At 40.1% G+C, this 18580-nt stretch overlaps 1 protein-coding gene across 11 annotated transcripts in view; it reads left to right on the top strand.

The window, feature by feature from the left end:
• The window catches only part of CALD1 (caldesmon 1), a 183421-nt gene that overhangs the window by 141858 nt on the left and 22983 nt on the right, over positions 1-18580 (top strand). For 8 of the 11 annotated variants that reach the window (XM_085230643.1, XM_085230666.1, XM_085230679.1 and 5 more), the window contains 4 exons: positions 9413-9559; positions 11205-12198; positions 12812-12892; positions 17631-17779. In XM_085230643.1, coding sequence (XP_085086769.1) covers positions 9413-9559; positions 11205-12198; positions 12812-12892; positions 17631-17779 — 1371 coding nt within the window. The remainder of the gene's footprint in view (positions 1-9412; positions 9560-11204; positions 12199-12811; positions 12893-17630; positions 17780-18580) is intronic. The other 3 variants (XM_085230691.1, XM_085230698.1, XM_085230702.1) reach the window with 1 other exon arrangement.

Below are 18580 nucleotides of genomic sequence, written 5' to 3' on the forward strand. Positions count from 1 at the left end.
TATGATTATCTGGTAAAATTACTTTTCCAGGTTCCCTGCGTGCAAATACATGCCTTGTACCTTGTTCACACAGCACATGATTTTGCTGCGTATCTGAAAGCTACAGCAGAGATCTTCAGGGACTTTTCTGGCCCTGAGCAATAGTAAGTTAGTTACAATCTTGAATCCCCTGGGAAATATATAGGAGTTTTGATGCTTCACGGAGCCCAGACTAGTGCTAACACCCATACTTTTCATGAATCGAGCAATAAAAATAGCCATCTCTGACCATTTGAAGTCATTTCAGATTGTGCAAGGCTGAGGGAGTAAACAGATGATGTATAGGTAACTGGGTAACTGTGACTTGCTGTCCTACCGTTTCAATTCTGTCAATTGTGGTAGAATTTGGCTTTCCAGGTCCTTGTGCAGCAGAGACTTAGAAGCCATGGGAAAGGTTCAATACTTTGACATCAGAGCTGCTCACCCAGCCCTGGTGCTTTCACAGTCCCAGCTACCTCCTGGCAGATCTCGTTCCTCTTCCCTCCCTCTGCTTCTCAGTCCTCTGAGTATTTCTGCATCTGGCTTTACCCACTTTCCATCACCTAGGCTCCTCATCAAATCAGTAAATTGGAAAAGACCTCAGAGATCATCTAGTCACCCACTGCTGCTAGTTGGCTCTCCCCAGCCCAGGGAGGCATATTGTTCCAGTCCCCTTCCTACAGACACATCCCCTATATTATCCCTGCTTCCATCTTCCCTGCCCCACTGGCTCTCTGTCTTAATTTTGTTCTAATCTACACTCAGGTTTAGTATCAGTCTTAAATCAGAGACTGATGCTACCATTCTAGAGTCTCAGCTATGGACTACTTGCTGACCAACCCTAGGCACAGCTGCATTTCAATCATGATGGATGAAATAATTCCTTCTGAGTTGGGTTCAGTGCTATTGGTAGGTGTTGTCCCTGATATTGATCAGTGTAGACTTTGTTTCCCTCAGGATTCACCTGTGTGTAGAGTCCTGACCCCTGGTTCTTTTTCATACCCTGCAAAACCTGGCAGGGAAAAAATGCTAAAAGGGATTCTTCTCATTGAGAAGATTTGCCATCTTAGAAAAAAGACGTATTTCTTCTCAAATTTCATGTCTTGTTTTGACAGGATGGGTGATGAATGAATGGAAGTATGCTGGAAGTTGATCGTGAGTAGGTTGGGCAATGCGATGGAACATTAGAGTATGAAGATATCCTCCTAGTGCCATTTTTCTTTTTTGTTATCTTTATTTAAAGATCTCTGATAGATACTCCAAAGGATAACATGAATTTTGAAGGGATTAAAATAATTCTTGGAGGGAATGCAGAACTTGTAGTTTGAGCATGAGAAGACATCAGTTTGCTTAAAGGTGCCGTAAAAAGTTCTTGATTTCATTCCTCAAAACTTTTACACATTTTCTAGAAAAACCATAATTGTCAGAATGTAAGGGTTCTTTTGGAAGTCACAAGTCTCAATTTCTTTCTTCATTTTAATTCCTTCTGTCTTTAGTGAACTTCTCAATCACATTAGTTGGAGCTTTGTTTGCAATTCAATACAAAAGAGGAGGAATTAGCCCTTAACTCTGTATACATTTAGTATGCTAGCAATTTGAGGGTATGAAAGTGCCTTGAAAGCTTTATTGAATACAGGGGCCCAAAACCACAAGAAAGAAAATTTATGATTTGGCTTTGTAGCAATTGTGAATTGTATGTTCTGGGGTGAGTCCTGTAACTCCGTACTTATGCCTCAGCTAGGCAACATGCCCACTATTCTCAACAGGGAGATGCCTGAAATATTACTGGGTAAGGATGTGGCATAAGTGATACTGGATTTTATATGCAGTAAAGCACTAGAAAGTGGAGGTGGTGGCAGCAAGCAGCAAGCAATTTGCTACAGAGGCAGCAAATACCGCATCAACCACAGTGGTATGCACAGCAACTGGGCTTTGCTTCCACATTTTTAAGCTGGAAGAAGTAAACTTGTTTTGTATGCTTCTTTTTGAACAGAGAGACAGATTTCCACTAAGTGTCAAGAAAAGCAGTAAAGAAGTAATAGCTAGAAGGAAGTTAGCCAATTACTTTTCTACTCAATGACTTTTTTTTGCTTTTTGTGTGAAACTTCTAAATAAAAATGGGTTAAATGCACTGGATTGTTTCCTGACTGGTCAATGTCAAATCTATCGTGGTTGAAGGAAAACTGCTAAGTATTACAAACTTCACATATTGAGAAAATTACATGCTTTTCCCTGGGACATTTCCAGCAAGTTCTTTTATCTAAATATAATGTATGTTGGAAGCAAGTTTAACATTGTTTCAGTAGCTGAAGGTTTTTACCCTTCATGTTAGTGGTCCTGCATGCGATTTATGCTGAGGTATTCAGAGGCGATTTAGCAGAGTTATTTGGATGTGGTTGGAGAATCTGCTTGCATTTCACATTATGAAACAGATCATCAGTTTTCAGCCATGAGGGAAAAAAAATAGGCGCGCGCATGAGTCATTCTGCCTTTGTGCAGAACCATGTGGCGATACTACAGACTGGCTCAAACTACAAGACCCAGGTTTCAGGGCCTGAATCTAAAATCAAAGCAGCAGTGTTATCACAAAGAGAAGGCTGCAAGAAATGAGACAGGACATTGAAAATCCTGGGCTGCAACTGAACTGAAATGTACATTTTCAACAGAAACCACTAATTCGGGATGCCAGAATCTGTCCTGAAAGCTTCAATGGCATCTTCAGCAGTGAAATAAATTCCCTGATTACTTTTGGCATGAACTACTTGGTAATTTTTTCATCAATTTGGAGTCATTTTCACTTGTGGTTATTGGCTTGCAAATCACTTTTTATGCTTTTTTTTTTTTTCCAGGGGAGTTGCTTTCTAATTAGTTTTTTTAGAATCATACTGTTAAAGGGACAAGTGCACCTATTCTTTTCTTACCTGTGAACAAAACTAAATGTCAAAGACAACCAAATGAAAGAAACCACAAAGAAGAATATTTGGAAGAATCCCATTTCTTTCCCATGCTTAGCTCTTTTGTCATACAAACAAAGCAACAATCTCATGGCCAGATCCTTAACCAGTGTAGATCATCTGAAGATTCTGCACAGATGAAACAATACTTTAGTTGTTAAAATACACATTGTTTTATGTTTTAGATATTTTTGATCAAGGGTTAAGGTAGGATAAAGAAGACTGCTAAAGGCATAGTAGGAAAATATGGATGCCAGATCCATTGGCAATAAAATCCTTCTGCTAACCCACTGAATAGATGGTTACTCAGAGGGAAAAAAAAATCCCTTAAACTTTTTGGAGCTATTAAAAAATTAAAGGATACTGACAATATGAAAATAATGTAAACGAGAAGGGACTACATTGAAAGGTGTGTCAGTCTCTATTTTTCCAAGAGAACATGTGCATACATTCTGTCGGTAACATGCCAAGTCAGGAATATTGGCCGCGTAGCTCTGGAGAATGCGTGGGTGAAAAGAGTAAAAGTATTTGTGAGACAGAGATGAGTTGTGAAATGAATGAGAAGACACGTACATTCTGTAAGTGGAAGACAATTTTGAAGTCCAGCACGAGCCACAGTATCATCTGGCCTGATTTTCTATACATAAGAGGTAATGGAAATTCACCAAGTTGTGTCTGCAATGAGCCCAAGAATTAGTACTTTACTGCAGTATCACTTCCAAAAAGGCATTCATCTTAAGATGAATATTCCATCATTTCTTGTATATTTAATCAACCTCACTGTTAGAAACATGTGCTTCATTTCCAGTTTAAATTTGTCTGGGTTTAATTTCCATCCATTGGTTAATTTTATCCATTTGTCTCTCCTGTGTTCAGAGTGAAAAAAGTGGTGCATGTCTAATTGAGAAATATGTGAAAAATACGGGTGTTAATAAGAGCATTCGTGCACAACATTGCACTGAGAACTGCGGTGGCATGTATGCATGTCTCCAGCATAATCCCTTGTTTTCACTCACTATATCTTTCTGAAACATGAGCATTTTGGATTGAAATTCTCCTTGTTCCATCATAAAAAATGAATCTTCTTGATCAGGTCTGAGCAGAATGCTGGCAGCTCTCATTGAACTATGGAGAAATGATTAGAAGAAATAGTTTTCCCCACGACTGCTCCCCCACTATTCACCACATTTTTTGACGCAACTTGAACAAAAAGCAGCTAATCTGTGACATGCAAAACTTGATAGAGATTTTATGCCCTGAAGGCATGTGCATTTGCTGTCTTTGGGAGGTAAGGATTGATCAGTTGTTTATGTTCATGTTTTGAAGCATGCCTATGATAACACATATTAAGGTAGCAATAAAAAAAAACAACAAAAAAAAAAACACAAAAACATATGGAATCATAAATAAAACTTGACCAAATATCAGCAGTGACATAAAGAGCACTCTCCAATGGATGTTATAACAGAGCCCATCCTCATCCCACCCATCCTTTCAGGAAGAGCCTGGGTAAATAGGTTTTCTAAGAGTGCAGAAGACCAATGAATTCAGCTGCTATAGACCAAATCTGGCAGGGAAATTTGTTATCAAGGATATTTTACTTCCCTCTGCCATCAATTAGGAGACACACAGGTGCAAAGATGTCAGTGCTGTGGTGTTAGGTAATGAAAGGTGAAGTTCATAGAAGGAGGTTAGGTTGCATATGGAAGTGAAGTGATCCTTTTTCTTGGGCTGGACCACAGAGAAAATCAATCTGTAGCTTATGTGCAGGGCAAACCATAAGGGCTTGCAGGTAACAGAGGTGTGAGGGAAAGAACTTGCCGAATAAGAGCAGTTGCATCTAATTGAACAGTGTACTGGTCACTGGTTCTATGAATGCAAGGTGGTTTTTGCAGATAATTGCAATGACTGATTGGCATTTGAACGAGTCACGGGAGAAAGAGGAGACAGACCTGAGCTGTTTAAGTTAAAAATCTATGCTCAAAGGCTTTTGTTCTGTTCGAAATTTTCCCCCTCCCACTCTCCCCCCATATTTCTGACATTCTTAAGGTGGGATCACATTCTTCTTTTTCCCCATCTCTTCTAGAACTGAGCAGTTTAACCCATCTTAAATTAGTGTTGTTTTTCCACCTTTGTAAGAAATAGAAAAGATTAATCAGGTTTAGCTTATGGTTCATTGAGGATAGGTGCTGTTTCAAATCATTATGTTTTTCTTCTATCAGTATCACACATTGTTTAGAACAGGGACCGCATTTTCCCCCACCTTTATAAATGCCTAGTATAATAGACCTTCAAGCTTGATCAGGAAATTTCAGTGCTGTCATAACTCAGACAATAATAATAATGTAGTATTGCTAGCAAGAAATTCTAAAACCAAAGTGCCTCAGATAATGTTTGAGCTGATTGGTGGCTTCAAATGGAAACTAGTAGAAGCTGGATTGTATGAAACGGTTTCAGCCTCACAATCATAGAATCATAGAATGAGTTGGACTGGAAAAGACCTCAAAGCCCACACAGTCTCAACCCCCCTGCTGTGGTCAGGGCTGCCGCCCACCAGACCAGGCTGCCCACGGCCCCATCCAACCTGGCTTTGAAACACTTCCCGGGACGGGGCATCCACAACTGTTCTGGGTAACCTGTTCCTGTGTCTCACCACTCTCCGAGTAAAAATTTCCTCCTAACATCTAAATTAAATCTTCCCTCTGTGAGTTTATCCCTTACACGTCTCACCTTTGTCCTATCACTATCAGACCACATAAAAAGTCAGTCTCTATCTTGTTTATAAGATCCCATTTAAAACTAAATGGCTGTAATGAGGTCTTCGTAGAGCCTTCTCTTCTCTAGACTGAACAATTGTATTTGCTATTACCAGCTTTCTTAGTAGGTTATAAGTTGATTTAAATTTGGTGCTTGACATAAAATTCAAAGGGTGCAGTATTTGAGGCAAGTGGTGCCATTCGTAATGCAGCAGAGTTACTTTCTGCTGTAGACTGTAGGGTCATCACACTGAGTTTGAGCGTAATGTTACTGAAATAACTAGAACATTTGTTGTTGACTTCAACATGTTTGTAATTATTCTGCCTTCCCAGCAAGGCAGAATGTCTGTAATTACCCTTACCTAGCGTGGTGGGAAATGTTGCTGCATGCAGATGTGGTGCCCAGTCTCCTCTACTTGAGTTATGCTGCACATGAAGTATGATAGACTTGGCACTAATGCATTACCAGTATGGTTTGTCAACAATGCTTGCAGGTTATACTGCCTTTTCTCATGTCAGAAACACAGAGGGATAACAGGAGATGTAGTCAACACTGTTATTTTTTCCTTTTGATTGTCATTTAAATCAGGAGCATACACCTTCGGTAAGAAATTATAGTCATCTTTTTATCTGAATATTTAATAAGAATATTAATATCAGAAGGCTTGGCATACTTCTTTGAGATCATGCTGTGCTCTCATTACCCGAGATAGCTGGAACAGCTAACTGTAGAGAGAGACTTGAACAGTTGTGCAGAAGGGGAAAAATGGATGTAAGGTTAATCTAATTTGATTGTGAGGTGTGTGCATGCTGGGCAGGAAGGCGGTTCTCCAAAGGTGAAGAAACAACACAGGCCAGTGTGGATCATTGGATTTCCATCTGTCTGATACAGAAGACTGAAGTCCTGGCTTCACGCTTGGTTATTTGTTTACTCTTGGTCTACCCAATGTCAAAAGATGTAAGCACGTGGAAATAAAGACTTGTGAAGTTAGGGAGAGCTGTAGCAATAGGAAAGGGAGCCTCAGTCTTCTTGTGGTCTAAAATGTACAGTGGAGGGTACATTAATTTATATGCCTGCCTGTTTTTTAATCTTTTTGTGAAATTAGCTTGTCACTCTAGGGAGAAGGGGAGTTAGCTAATTAAGGAAGGTGAATGATGTGCCAGCCCACATAGGCTGAATGACCTCAGTGCATGAGGACTAAGAGATCAGTGGGAGGAGCACTTCATCAGAAGCGTATTTTTCATGGGAAGAAGTGGTAGCTGTTGAGTCTGTATCATGCATTGTTGCTTTGACTGAATTTTTCATGAAATGTCAGATGCAGTTCAGGTGACTGCTGAGCCTCTTCATAATTGATCACATTATGAGTTTGCTCACAGCATGCTCATAAGCCTGCTAAGGCTGACCTCAGCCTGCAGTTTCAGCTTGTTCTACTGTCAGTCTGTGATGGCTGCTCCCTATTTCCAGGTTATTGAGGATGTTTTGTGCATCCATGCTGATGAACAGAATTCCATGCTGTGATCCTTAAAAGTGGAGCCCCTATCTCCACTCTTCTGCTGCAGGAGAACACTCTGATACACAGTGTGGCAGCTTATATACTTACAGGGATATTGAGAGAGATTGTCAGCTTTCTTAACAGATGATCTATGCGATGTGTCCAAGGACAGGAAATACATATCTGCTTTCATTTGACTTATTTAATGAGTACCATTTGGTGGAAGTTTATTGTTCAGAGTATATTTTTTCTTTCCTTTCTTAGTTTTCTGTGCAACTGGTTGCTTCAAAAAGGCATTTTAAAGAAGTTTTTAAAAATGGTTGCTCTCCTCACTATCTACGAGGGTTCTTTGTAATTGCAGAGAGTAGAATAAATACTCCATTCTCTTGTGGTCTCTCTGCAAAGATAGCTCCTGAGCCATTGGCACTGGGAACTGACTCAGTCATGGCTATTATCCAGATGCCACAGGCTAGGAGCAAAGGTCCTGTGCCCTTATGTTTGCAGTTCAGAGCTAAACAGATCATAGGCTTCTTGCAGACAGAAAATCTTTCTAGTGAATTGGCCTTCTGTGGTAACTTTGCCAATACGGTTTTATTCTCTTTCCTCTGAAAATTAAAGACTTCATTGGTTTATTATTATATTCTTATTGTTGTTCTTATTATATTGTTACTATTATTATATGCTTTCTGTCCAAGAACTTAATGAAGTACTGAACTCTTTTAAACTCGCTTACAAACAACAGATAGTATTTTTCCTTGCTTTCTCTGCCTCATCTCTTTTTAATTCTTCTTCTCCCTTTCTTCCCTTCCCCATTACTGTAACCCTTCAGCACTGCGCTCCTGGTTTTCAGCTTCTTTGAGAGGAGCTCTTTTGCACAAAGAGAGAGTTACAAGCTCTTGAGTGAAACATTAAAGTAACAAATGAAATCCTTCAGTGCACTAAGGCCAAGTAAAGTTGCACTAGATGAAAATGCTGTTCAAGGTCTGACAAATGACTCAGAGATGTTAGGCTTTAGCTTCTGTTTAAGGCAAAATAAGACTAATTGAATGTCTGCAGAATCTGTATTTCTTTGAGGGAAAAAATAACAGTACTACAGCAAGGCAGTGGGAGAGGCTTAGACTTGAAGAGTCTGATTCGTGTCTAAATCAAAATATTTTTCTTTACTTTTAATATTAAAGTATTCTTTGAATTGCAACTGTGGTTGTTTTGACTCTGTGCAAGCAATTTTTTCTGTATGTGCATTGTAGATCTATTTTAAATAAACATCTACATAATTAAAGGTGACTTCTTAACCATTATATATCTCTGCTAGATGCAAAGTAAATGAATGCCCTGATTGGGTTTGGTACGTGTTAGCTTCCTATTTCACTTTCATTGCACTAAAAGATAACAGGAATGCAGGCCTTTCACTTTATCTTGTGCAGTGATAATGCACTTTGCCAAAGATTTGAATGGGTCATGGGATTATTAGGATTGTAATGTCTTGCTTTCTTTTTCAAGTAGGATGAAACTAATTGTAATCATCTATTGGGTTAGAAGAACACAATGGATTCTCAGCTGTAGCCTTTCATCACAGCAGAGATCTTGGATGATTTAGCCTGGCAGGGCTCTGCGCTCACAAAAGTTTTGTAGGTGTCAGATGTTTGGCACTCAGAACTGAGCACTGAGAGTCATCATGCTTGTGTCTCACCGTTTTCTAGTCTGTCAGTTCTAGAATATTGTCAGCATTTAAAACAACGTGTTATCATAGATTCTATGATTCTGTCATTCTAAATTTAGAGAGGTCTAATGAAAGCTACTTAACTAAGTCCAATCTCAGTTATGGGACCCTGAGTGATAGTCTGCTCAAACTGTTGAGTGCATCTTGGCAGGATCATGATGAAGTCCAGCAGGATATCTGCTTAGCTGTTGGGCTGGGATTTTATGGTTCTAGGAGCAAGCTGAAAGTGTGGTGAGTCTGCTGCCTTCACTATCACCACTTTGTCATTTTTTTTTCTGAAAAAGAACACAAAACCAAGCCTTGAAACGAGGTGTCTCAACTCAACAGTTTATTTTCTAAACACCATATAGAGCAGCCACAGCAAGCTGTGCTTACTGTGCTGTGGTCATCTGCTTTTTTGTGATTTTTCAGACATACAGTCTTACGTGCTACAGCCTCTTTATTTCTCCTCTCTCTCCTGCTTTGTTGCAGGCTGTCCTACCAGAGAAATGATGATGATGAGGAAGAAGCTGCCAGAGAACGTCGTCGACGAGCTCGACAGGAAAGGCTGCGACAAAAGGAAGAAGGAGATTTATCAGGGGAAGTAACAGAGAAATCAGAAGTTAATGCCCAGAACAGGTAAATGGTTGATATTTACGGACAAGACAGCTATACTTTTTGTTCAGAAGAGAGAAATATTTTGAAAGGGCCTGTCATTGCTGCTTAATTTTCAAGCACTAGATATGGCCATCCTTGCTGTGAGGAGGACCTAACCCCATGAGAAATGCCACTGGCTTTGTCTGCACAACATGATGGGAGCACTGCTGAGACTGGCCTTGAGGCCTAGCCCTGTGACGCATTCCCAGAGTGTCTTCAGGGCATCTATGGGATAACTCATCTGGTGCTTAGAGAGGAAATGCCTCCAATACATTCTGCTCTCTCATTCCCTTAGCATTTGGTGTCTTGCCTCACAAAGCTCCTTGTAATCCAGCTTTTGTTTTGATAGATGGACAGCCAAAAAAGTGTAGTGATCCTGCTTATGGGGGCCATGGTGTCATTAGGAAAAGGCACATGAGAAGCTCCCAGGCCTTAAGTTATGGCTGAGGTGTGCTGGTGAGGAAAGTGTGAGCACTAGACATTAGCCCTCACCTGTCACTGTCAGGATCATATAGCTCTAAACAACAGAAAAGCTGATGGAGTTAGCTCTGCATGTCACAAGCTGAGAGGGCAGTGTTGGCCTTCCAGTCTATCTGCTGTTGGTTTAGTCTCATATAGTAACAAATAATACATCCAAATTTCTATTAGCCATAACACAATTGATAGAAGAAACCAGAAATATATATTGTGATAGCAAACTAATAGATACTGATCTCAAGCAGCTTTTTGTTAAATAAAACGAGGTAAGAAAATGGCAACACATCTGATTACGGTTAATCTTTTTCAAGTATAAAATAAATAAACAGAAACAAGTAGGAAGAAGGAATAAACATGCATATAGGAGAATTAAAGAGCTGAATTTTGGAGGAGTCAAAAAACCTCCAGGTGCTGAGAGTGGGATCCAGTCCTGTTAGCTATAGATGCTGAATGGCATAGCTTAAATTAAGCGTGCAATTATCTGTGCTCATGTCCCTGAACAGATGATCACAGCTGCACTGCACCGTAAATGAGAAGTTATCACATTATAGACTGTGTCTGTAGATTTTGCTGCTGAACTGGATTAACCACTTTCTCATTCTTAGAGAATGTCACTGAAGTCAGAATGTATCTTGAATTGTGTAGCATCTTCCAAAATTTCTTCTGTGCGTGATGAGGAGTTCTCATGTATGCCTCTGGCCAAGCTGAAGAGGGGGGATTAAAGATAGCTGAGATCTATCATATATTCTGCGCAGAGTGGGAGGATGAATTTTTGAAGGTTGTTTGTATTTCATCTGTTCCAAGCATCAGGTCAGTAAGGTCAGTTAGACTCCTGGGGACTGTTGGTGCGGCTGTCAGAGCTTGCCTAGAAGGGAACATTTCCAGGCTCTGACATTGTGAAATGCCACATTCCTATACATGTAGAAATGCCAAAATTAATCCCCAAAACCATTTTGCTAACATTCCTATACATGTAGAAATGCCAAAATGAATCCCCAGAACCATTTTGCTAAAATTTGAATTATGCAACCTGTTGTGTTTACAAACCATGGAATGATCTTACAGTGATATTTTTTTTTTTTTCTAGAAACAGCTAAGTGCATACATTGTTAGAAGACTTTTTTAATGACAAATTGTCGCTTTTTTGTAGTGTGGCAGAAGAAGAAACGAAACGTAGTACAGATGATGAAGCTGCATTGTTGGAGAGACTGGCAAGACGGGAAGAGAGACGCCAAAAACGTCTACAGGAAGCCCTGGAACGTCAAAAGGAATTTGACCCAACGATCACAGATGGGAGCTTGTCAGTGCCCAGCAGGAGAGAAGTAAACAATGTGGAAGAAAATGAGACCACAGGGAAAGAGGAAAAGGTTGAAACACGCCAAGGACGCTGTGAGATTGAGGAAACAGAAACAGTTACCAAATCGTACCAAAGGAACAATTGGAGGCAAGATGGAGAAGAAGAGGGAAAAAAAGAAGAAAAAGACACGGAAGAGGAGAAACCAAAGGAGGTACCCACAGAGGAAAATCAGGTAGATGTGGCAGTAGAAAAGTCCACAGATAAAGAAGAGGTAGTAGAAACAAAAACTCTAGCTGTAAATGCAGAGAATGATACAAATGCTACGCTGGAAGGGGAGCAGAGTATAACTGATGCTGCAGATAAAGAGAAGGAAGAGGCTGAGAAAGAAAGGGAGAAACTTGAGGCAGAAGAAAAGGAGAGGTTAAAAGCAGAAGAAGAAAAGAAGGCAGCTGAAGAAAAACAGAAAGCAGAGGAGGAAAAGAGGGCAGCTGAGGAAAGAGAGCGAGCTAAAGCAGAAGAGGAGAAGAGAGCAGCTGAGGAAAGAGAGAGGGCTAAGGCAGAAGAGGAGAAAAGGGCAGCTGAGGAAAGAGAGAGGGCTAAGGCAGAAGAGGAGAGGAAAGCAGCTGAGGAGAGGGCTAAGGCAGAAAAGGAGAGGAAAGCAGCTGAGGAGAGGGCTAAGGCAGAAGAGGAAAGGAAAGCAGCTGAGGAGAGGGCCAAGGCAGAAAAGGAAAAGAGGGCAGCTGAAGAAAAGGCTAGATTAGAGGCAGAAAAATTAAAGGAAAAGAAAAAGATGGAAGAGAAGAAAGCACAAGAGGAAAAAGCTCAAGCAGATTTGCTAAGAAAAAAGGTACAGTAAACATTTTGCACCAAATTAAGACACCTGTGGTTTGTGAGAAATGTAATGCAAAAAAAGATTCATTCCTGCATTTAAACAACTAATACTCTTTGTTTGTTCATTTTAAAATAAAACTCCTTGCTTCTGCTTACCAGTAATGAGATGCATAACACGCCTGTCCTCACTCCATTGTTCAGAGCATACCGTGCATGTTCAGACCTTTGCATGTTCTTTGCTGCCTTTTTTTCTCAATTGCTATGAGCTGGCCTGTTGAAGTAAGACATAAGGTTGAGGCAAACACAACTCAACACAAAATATTATCAGCACCTGGTAAACTGTGTGAGGAATGCGTGTGTTAAGTGCAATCACAAGAAAGGCTCTCTGCTGGAACACATGAGCATGATGCCACGCAAGTGAGAAAAGCCCGGATGGGGGAATGGAAGCAGTTAGAGAGGGTGGAGGGAGCACAGCTGTACATGCAGATGTGGGCACAACAGCACATGAAGGACATGTGGCTGCACACAGGATTGGTACGTGAGCACAGTGTGGAGAAACTAAAGTGCTTGTAGAACAATGTTTTCATACTGTATTTAAAACAAAAATTATTAAAAACTCCATAACAAAGGAGGAAGACAAAGAGGTTAAAGCGGAAGCTAAAAAGGAAAGCTTACCAGAGAAGCTTCAACCTATCTCCAAAAAAGAACAGGTAATTTATTAACTGTTGATTTAGTTGTTGTAAGAAAACTTGAGATAAAAAAAATAAGGGACCTATAACTGAATTTTGCTTGTTCAGCTTGTTCAGTTAAATATGTGCTTCACTTCAAGAATGTGAGTAATCCTGCTGAAATAAATAGATGAAGCTACTTGTGTGCTTAACATTAAGTATGTGCTCAAGTATTTTATTCTTTTGTGGCCTTAGAACCAAGTTCTGTTTGTCTTAGAACAAATACTTCAGTCAAACTCACTTTTGTCAATAGTGCAAGGATGGCTTGCACCTTAGGGATGAATTTTTCAGGACTGTATCAACTAATCATCCTTCCCTTGTTTCCTCTCACTTTACTGTGAACTTTTCTCCTGTGACTGAGACCTACTCTTAAAATAGTAATAATAATAATCTAGGCCCTTTGGCCACTTGAATATCTTAACTAATCATTTTCCCCAAAGCTGCAATATCTCATGATATAAACTGTGCATACCCAAGATTCTTCTTTTGTTTTAAAGAGAAAATCTACAAAAATTACTGCATTGCATTTCCACTGTAAACACAGGAGCTGGTGCCATGGTGTTTTACTGTATGGTAAGTAATTAAGATTTGGGAGCCATTTACTCTTCAGGTTACAGCTGACAAACAGGGAGCCATATTCAATGTGCTTTTGGGTCAATGAAGAAGGTATCAGAATAGCCTCTGATCCTGATGAGACATTAAGACCAGTCAAGTTCTTACCAGTTTGCACCAGTATGGGTTCAAACAGGTTCATGGGGCTCTCTTAAAGAGCTGCAACAGAGAGATTTGGTGACAGGTAGTTTGTGCCTGTCCATCTGCCTTGGAGTGCTGAGGGCTTCAGAGGATCTTCCCTATTGTCCTTATTGTTGGAAAGAAACTTGATTGATCTAGAACATGCTGTAGAAGCTTAGTTCCTCCTCAGAGAGAGGTGAAGGCAAATCATGTCACAGGGTTCTTGATCCAGTTGCCTGACTTACTGTCCATATTTTTAGTAGAATACAAGTAACATTGAAAAGACAACGTTATGAAGATGATTGGAAGAAAGCTTCCAAAGTGAGAGAGACTGGCAATGTGCTAAAGTAACAGTCTAGAAAGGGAAAGAGTTCAATGAGAGCCACAAGATACATCAAAACACTGCTTTAGGAAAACTTAACTTGTACTCCAAATTACTGATTGTGAAACTAGAGGAAGGAACTGTGAAAAAAATAAGCATTACATTAAAAATTTTCATATGACAGAATCAGCTTGTAATATTACTGGTGCATGCAATCTTTGAATATTACAATTCACTGTATAAAGAGGGCTATAAATATTTGACCACAGATGTGGATTTTGGGGTGGGAGGGCTTGAGACACAATATCCTGCCTATGTCTGCCTGGAGCTCACTCAGCTGTCAGTGGGACTCCCATGATCCTTTTAAGACATGCCCACAAGATTGGATTTTCCAGGGAATTGTCATGACTTTTGAAAGTGACTTCTGATTTTAGTGCTTCCATTTTTGGATGCTCAAGTTGAGACAGTTTAAGGGAATCCCACTTCTGGTGCAATGCTGAATGTCCATCTGCTGAAAGGTGAAACTTGTGCATGTGTATCAAGCTGAAGTTTTGAAATATCCTGCTCAGTTTTGAAAATCTCAGTTGTTACTTCTTAGTTTGTAATGAAAAATTGACAATCTCAGACTCCAAACAAAGTAATGCAAAGAGCAAAATTCAATGAGACTTATTGTAGACACATATGCAATTAAAAGGATAGTGGTATATTGTGAACAAAATCCCTGAAGGAATACTTTCTTCACATAACCAGATTTTGCTTTTGTAACTGTGCAACACGACCACATATCCATTCTTAATGTGACTAAAATCTGGCCTTCAAATGGCGGATTTTGATCAAACTAGCAAAAATAAAAAATAATAATAATAATCTGTCTCCTTCTCTGAACTGCCCCACGATTTTGGGTACTCACAAATGTCCTGGAAAGCTCATAAGAACAAGCTTTCTCATGATGTGAGACTCCTGGTATTTCCTGCTTCTAGTTTGGCTAGACATGCTGCAACAGTTGCTTTTCTCATGGTATTTGGGTGTAGCAGTTCACTCTAAATGGAAGGCCTAGACCCAGATGCCCACAGCTTTTAAGACTCCAAGAAACTGAGTCCAAATAAGAGCTCAGCTTGCCAAAAGGTTCCAACCTCAGTAATCAATCCAGTGTAGTGTGAAGTTGTTCAAGCTCTAGATTTAAAAATCTTGACTCTCAAATGTTAGCATAAGAGCCTAACAGGAAAGATGTAGTATGGAGAAAGATTAAAATATAAATTATGTATGTTGAAAATTAGCTAAGCAAAGCATGGTTTTGGCCATGTTCTCTTTTGACTCGAGGCTCGAGATTTGAAGGGAGCATGTGAACTGTTTTCAGTTCAGGTAGCACCACCCACCCACTCCAACTGGAATCAGAGCAGTCCTTTTCACTAAATTCAGCAGAACCTGAATTGGCCTGTAATTCAGGAAAGCACTGTGACAAGGGAAAATACTTTTTCTGTTGTCTTCCTCTGGAGTGGGACATAATGGTTGTCTGTTCCTGTGCTATCATTCACAGTTTTGGCATTAAAATCAGTAGGAGAATTATTGGACCTGAAAGCTGTGAAATATTTCTTTAATATCTTGTTTTATCATCTTTCTGAATAAGGGAGCCAAGCTGCATTAATGGTTTTCTCAAATGTGTGCACATTACCATAAATCCTGCTAGCTTCTGAAATGCTATTTCCTAACCTATTATTTTTTAAATTATGTTGTTTTAATATTAGTTTTCTCAGCAATTTCAATTAAGATGTAAGAGATATGACTCTCCCCAGTGGACTTCAATACATCAGGCAACTGGAAGTATCGGCTTTTTAATGAGACTGAGAAAGGTCTTGATGAAAATCTCAGCAAAGGAAATACTATGCTCTCAAAGTCCCAACACAGACATCCTGGCATTTGAGATCTTACAACAATCAGTATTGCTGTTCTCAGTATCTCCCTGAGCTAACAGGCAGCAGAGCTTTTTTGCTGTGAACATGTCACAAGCTAGAATCTTGCCCACATTTGGGAGCGCCCAAAAGTCAGAGCTGTCTGGCAGCATACGTTAGACTCAATGAATAGCACTGGTTGTCTCAACACAGCTCCTAGAAAACAGGAAACCTTTCCTTGGGGCAGCTAGTAATAATGGCCTTGCTTGCTAGCAGTCACAGCATCACAGCCAAAGAATGCATGGCCATGGAAACTGAGCTCCCCTCCTGTATGTCAGGGTGGTGATCCAGGTTGCAACTAGAGCCCATTGCAGGAGACTGTGGGGAATGTCTGTGCTGCTGCTGCTGCCTGCTCTCAGGACAGAGCAGATGTCACTGTGGGTTGTGTCCAACATCCCTCATCAGTGGCAAGCTCACTGGAGCAGTGTAACTGCTCAGTACTGATGTGCAGTGTGTGCCACCTCAGTGTGGTCTGCTGTAGGTTTTTATTTCCTCATGCTGCATGGAATTCCATAAAAGCAGTTGTGCTGCAGACAGGACTGTTATGGAAATTATTCCTGCTTTTTAATTAGCAAATGGGATGGCAAGAGACGAGAGTATTTTTTTCCTTTCCTTTCTTGCTGGCTTCCTCCAACACTGTAGAGCCAGGGAAAAGAGATATTTTTGGGATAATGTTTTCCTCTGCTGCTGTTGAAAGTTTATTTAGGCTGCTAGTTCAACTAATTTTCATCGTGGGAATAATTCTGCCTGAGGACAAAGGACTTAAGTCAGTCTGTATACTCCACTTCTCAGCATCCAACCGTGAGCGTGCTGAGATCAGGCTGTTTCTGGTTTTGGTAAATACTTCAAGCCCATAACTATAGGGGGATACTGAAGAATGAAATTCATGCAGTCAATATACTTGATTACTCTTAAAAATTATAGGGTAAAAAATTGTAAGGATAGGGAGAATTTTTGCTTTAGCGTTTCCAGAGAGAACATTTGAGAGAACATTTGCTTCTTCATAGGAATTAAATATCTGAGCCTGAGAACACTATTGGTGACCATCCTCTGGCATGACTGTGCTTTTTGACAGAGTAACTTATACTCTGATACAATGATCAGCTTTTTATCTTTTTCATTACTCCTGTAGTACTGAGGCATCCACCTGCTGTGATGCTGGAAATGCTAGCTCTGTTCTGTTGGTACTCCCTTGCTGTTCTGCAGAACGATCTGCCTACATCCAGATAGCATGAGCTTTGTTCAAGCAAACTGAAGGTTATAAATGATTTCTATTGCTCCAATGCTCTTAACCAAGAACATATGAACAACCCTAGCCCCTAAGAGTGTGCAGCCCAGGATCTTAATGGGCTGCACATGAGTGATGCTGCAATGGAAGTGAGGAGGACTGAGGTGCCTAAGGAAGGTGCAGTTACAGAAAGAAGATGTAGTAGCCAAGCCCCATGCTACCGCATGGGTAGCTGCAATAAACTTTCACAGAAGACTGGTTATTTTAGGTGTTTTCATTGTGAATTTGGATCAGAAAGGCATGGGTGATCATATTTTTAAACTGTAAAGTTAAAAAGTCTACTTCTGGCTTAAGGCACATGATCATTTTGAAGACAGTTGCTGAGTTAATCACTAATTCTTGTTCAAGGAATTCTTGTTCCTTGACTGCTATTGATAATGCCTCATTGTGACATTTTTTCTGCTGTGATTTATGGTATCTTCTGGGCAGGTAAAAGACAACAAGGATAAAGAAAAAGCACCCAAGGAGGAAATGAAAAGTGTCTGGGATCGTAAAAAGGGAGTTCCGGAACAAAAGGCACAGAATGGAGAACGCGAACTCACTGCCCCCAAACTTAAATCTACTGAAAATGCTTTTGGGTAAGTTCCAGCTAAGCACACTGGTCTTTGTTTGTGTTAGAGTAGAGCAGGGGGCCTTCTTGGGGTCTCCAGTGAATAGCCTTGTAGCAGCTGTGTGCAAGACTTAGGTTGGCACCATCAGAGGAGGCTCTCGTGTTCACTGAGTGCTTAGGTCTGATTTAAGGCTGTTGGTCAGTTTCCTAGCAGACTGCCCCCACGTTGTTACAGTGATAAAACAAGGTAAAGAAAGCAGATGTAAATAGAACCTCGGTAGAAATGAGTGGCTTATTTTTCTTTGCTGGATTTTTTCTTCCTTGAGGGACATTACATTCCACTATCTGCACAAAGGCCAGTGATGACTGCATTCCAGATTTTGTGTTCCCTAAATTTTTAAATCAAATTCATCCTGAAATTGGATTTCAATAATTTTTAATTGCACACAATTCCTTTTAGTAATAATGCATATCAGTATGAAACATAATTCAGTTGGTAACTCTTGATAGCTAGAAATTCTATTGATTTCAGAGCAAACCTTGTAGTTAATGTTTTTGCTATAAAAGTGATATTTTTCAGTTAGATGAGAAAATGTTCTATTTTTTTTGTTAGAAATATTTTTTTTTTCCTATGCACCTCTCTTTCTCTTTTGCATTTGCACAGGCAAAGAGAAGGTTAAGCTCTCCATGCACATTTAGAAATGTGTGGGGCAGATGGATTTTACTGTTATATCTCAGCACTCCCCTTGTGATTCTTCCGGGAAAATCAAACTTTCTCAAAATAAAATGCAGTTCAAAAGACCCTGGGGACACTCTGACCTAAGGCCAA

The sequence above is a fragment of the Meleagris gallopavo genome, chromosome 1 (assembly GCF_905368555.1).
Source record: "Meleagris gallopavo chromosome 1, MGAL_WU_HG_1.1, whole genome shotgun sequence".
NCBI classification, from domain to species: domain Eukaryota; kingdom Metazoa; phylum Chordata; class Aves; order Galliformes; family Phasianidae; genus Meleagris; species Meleagris gallopavo.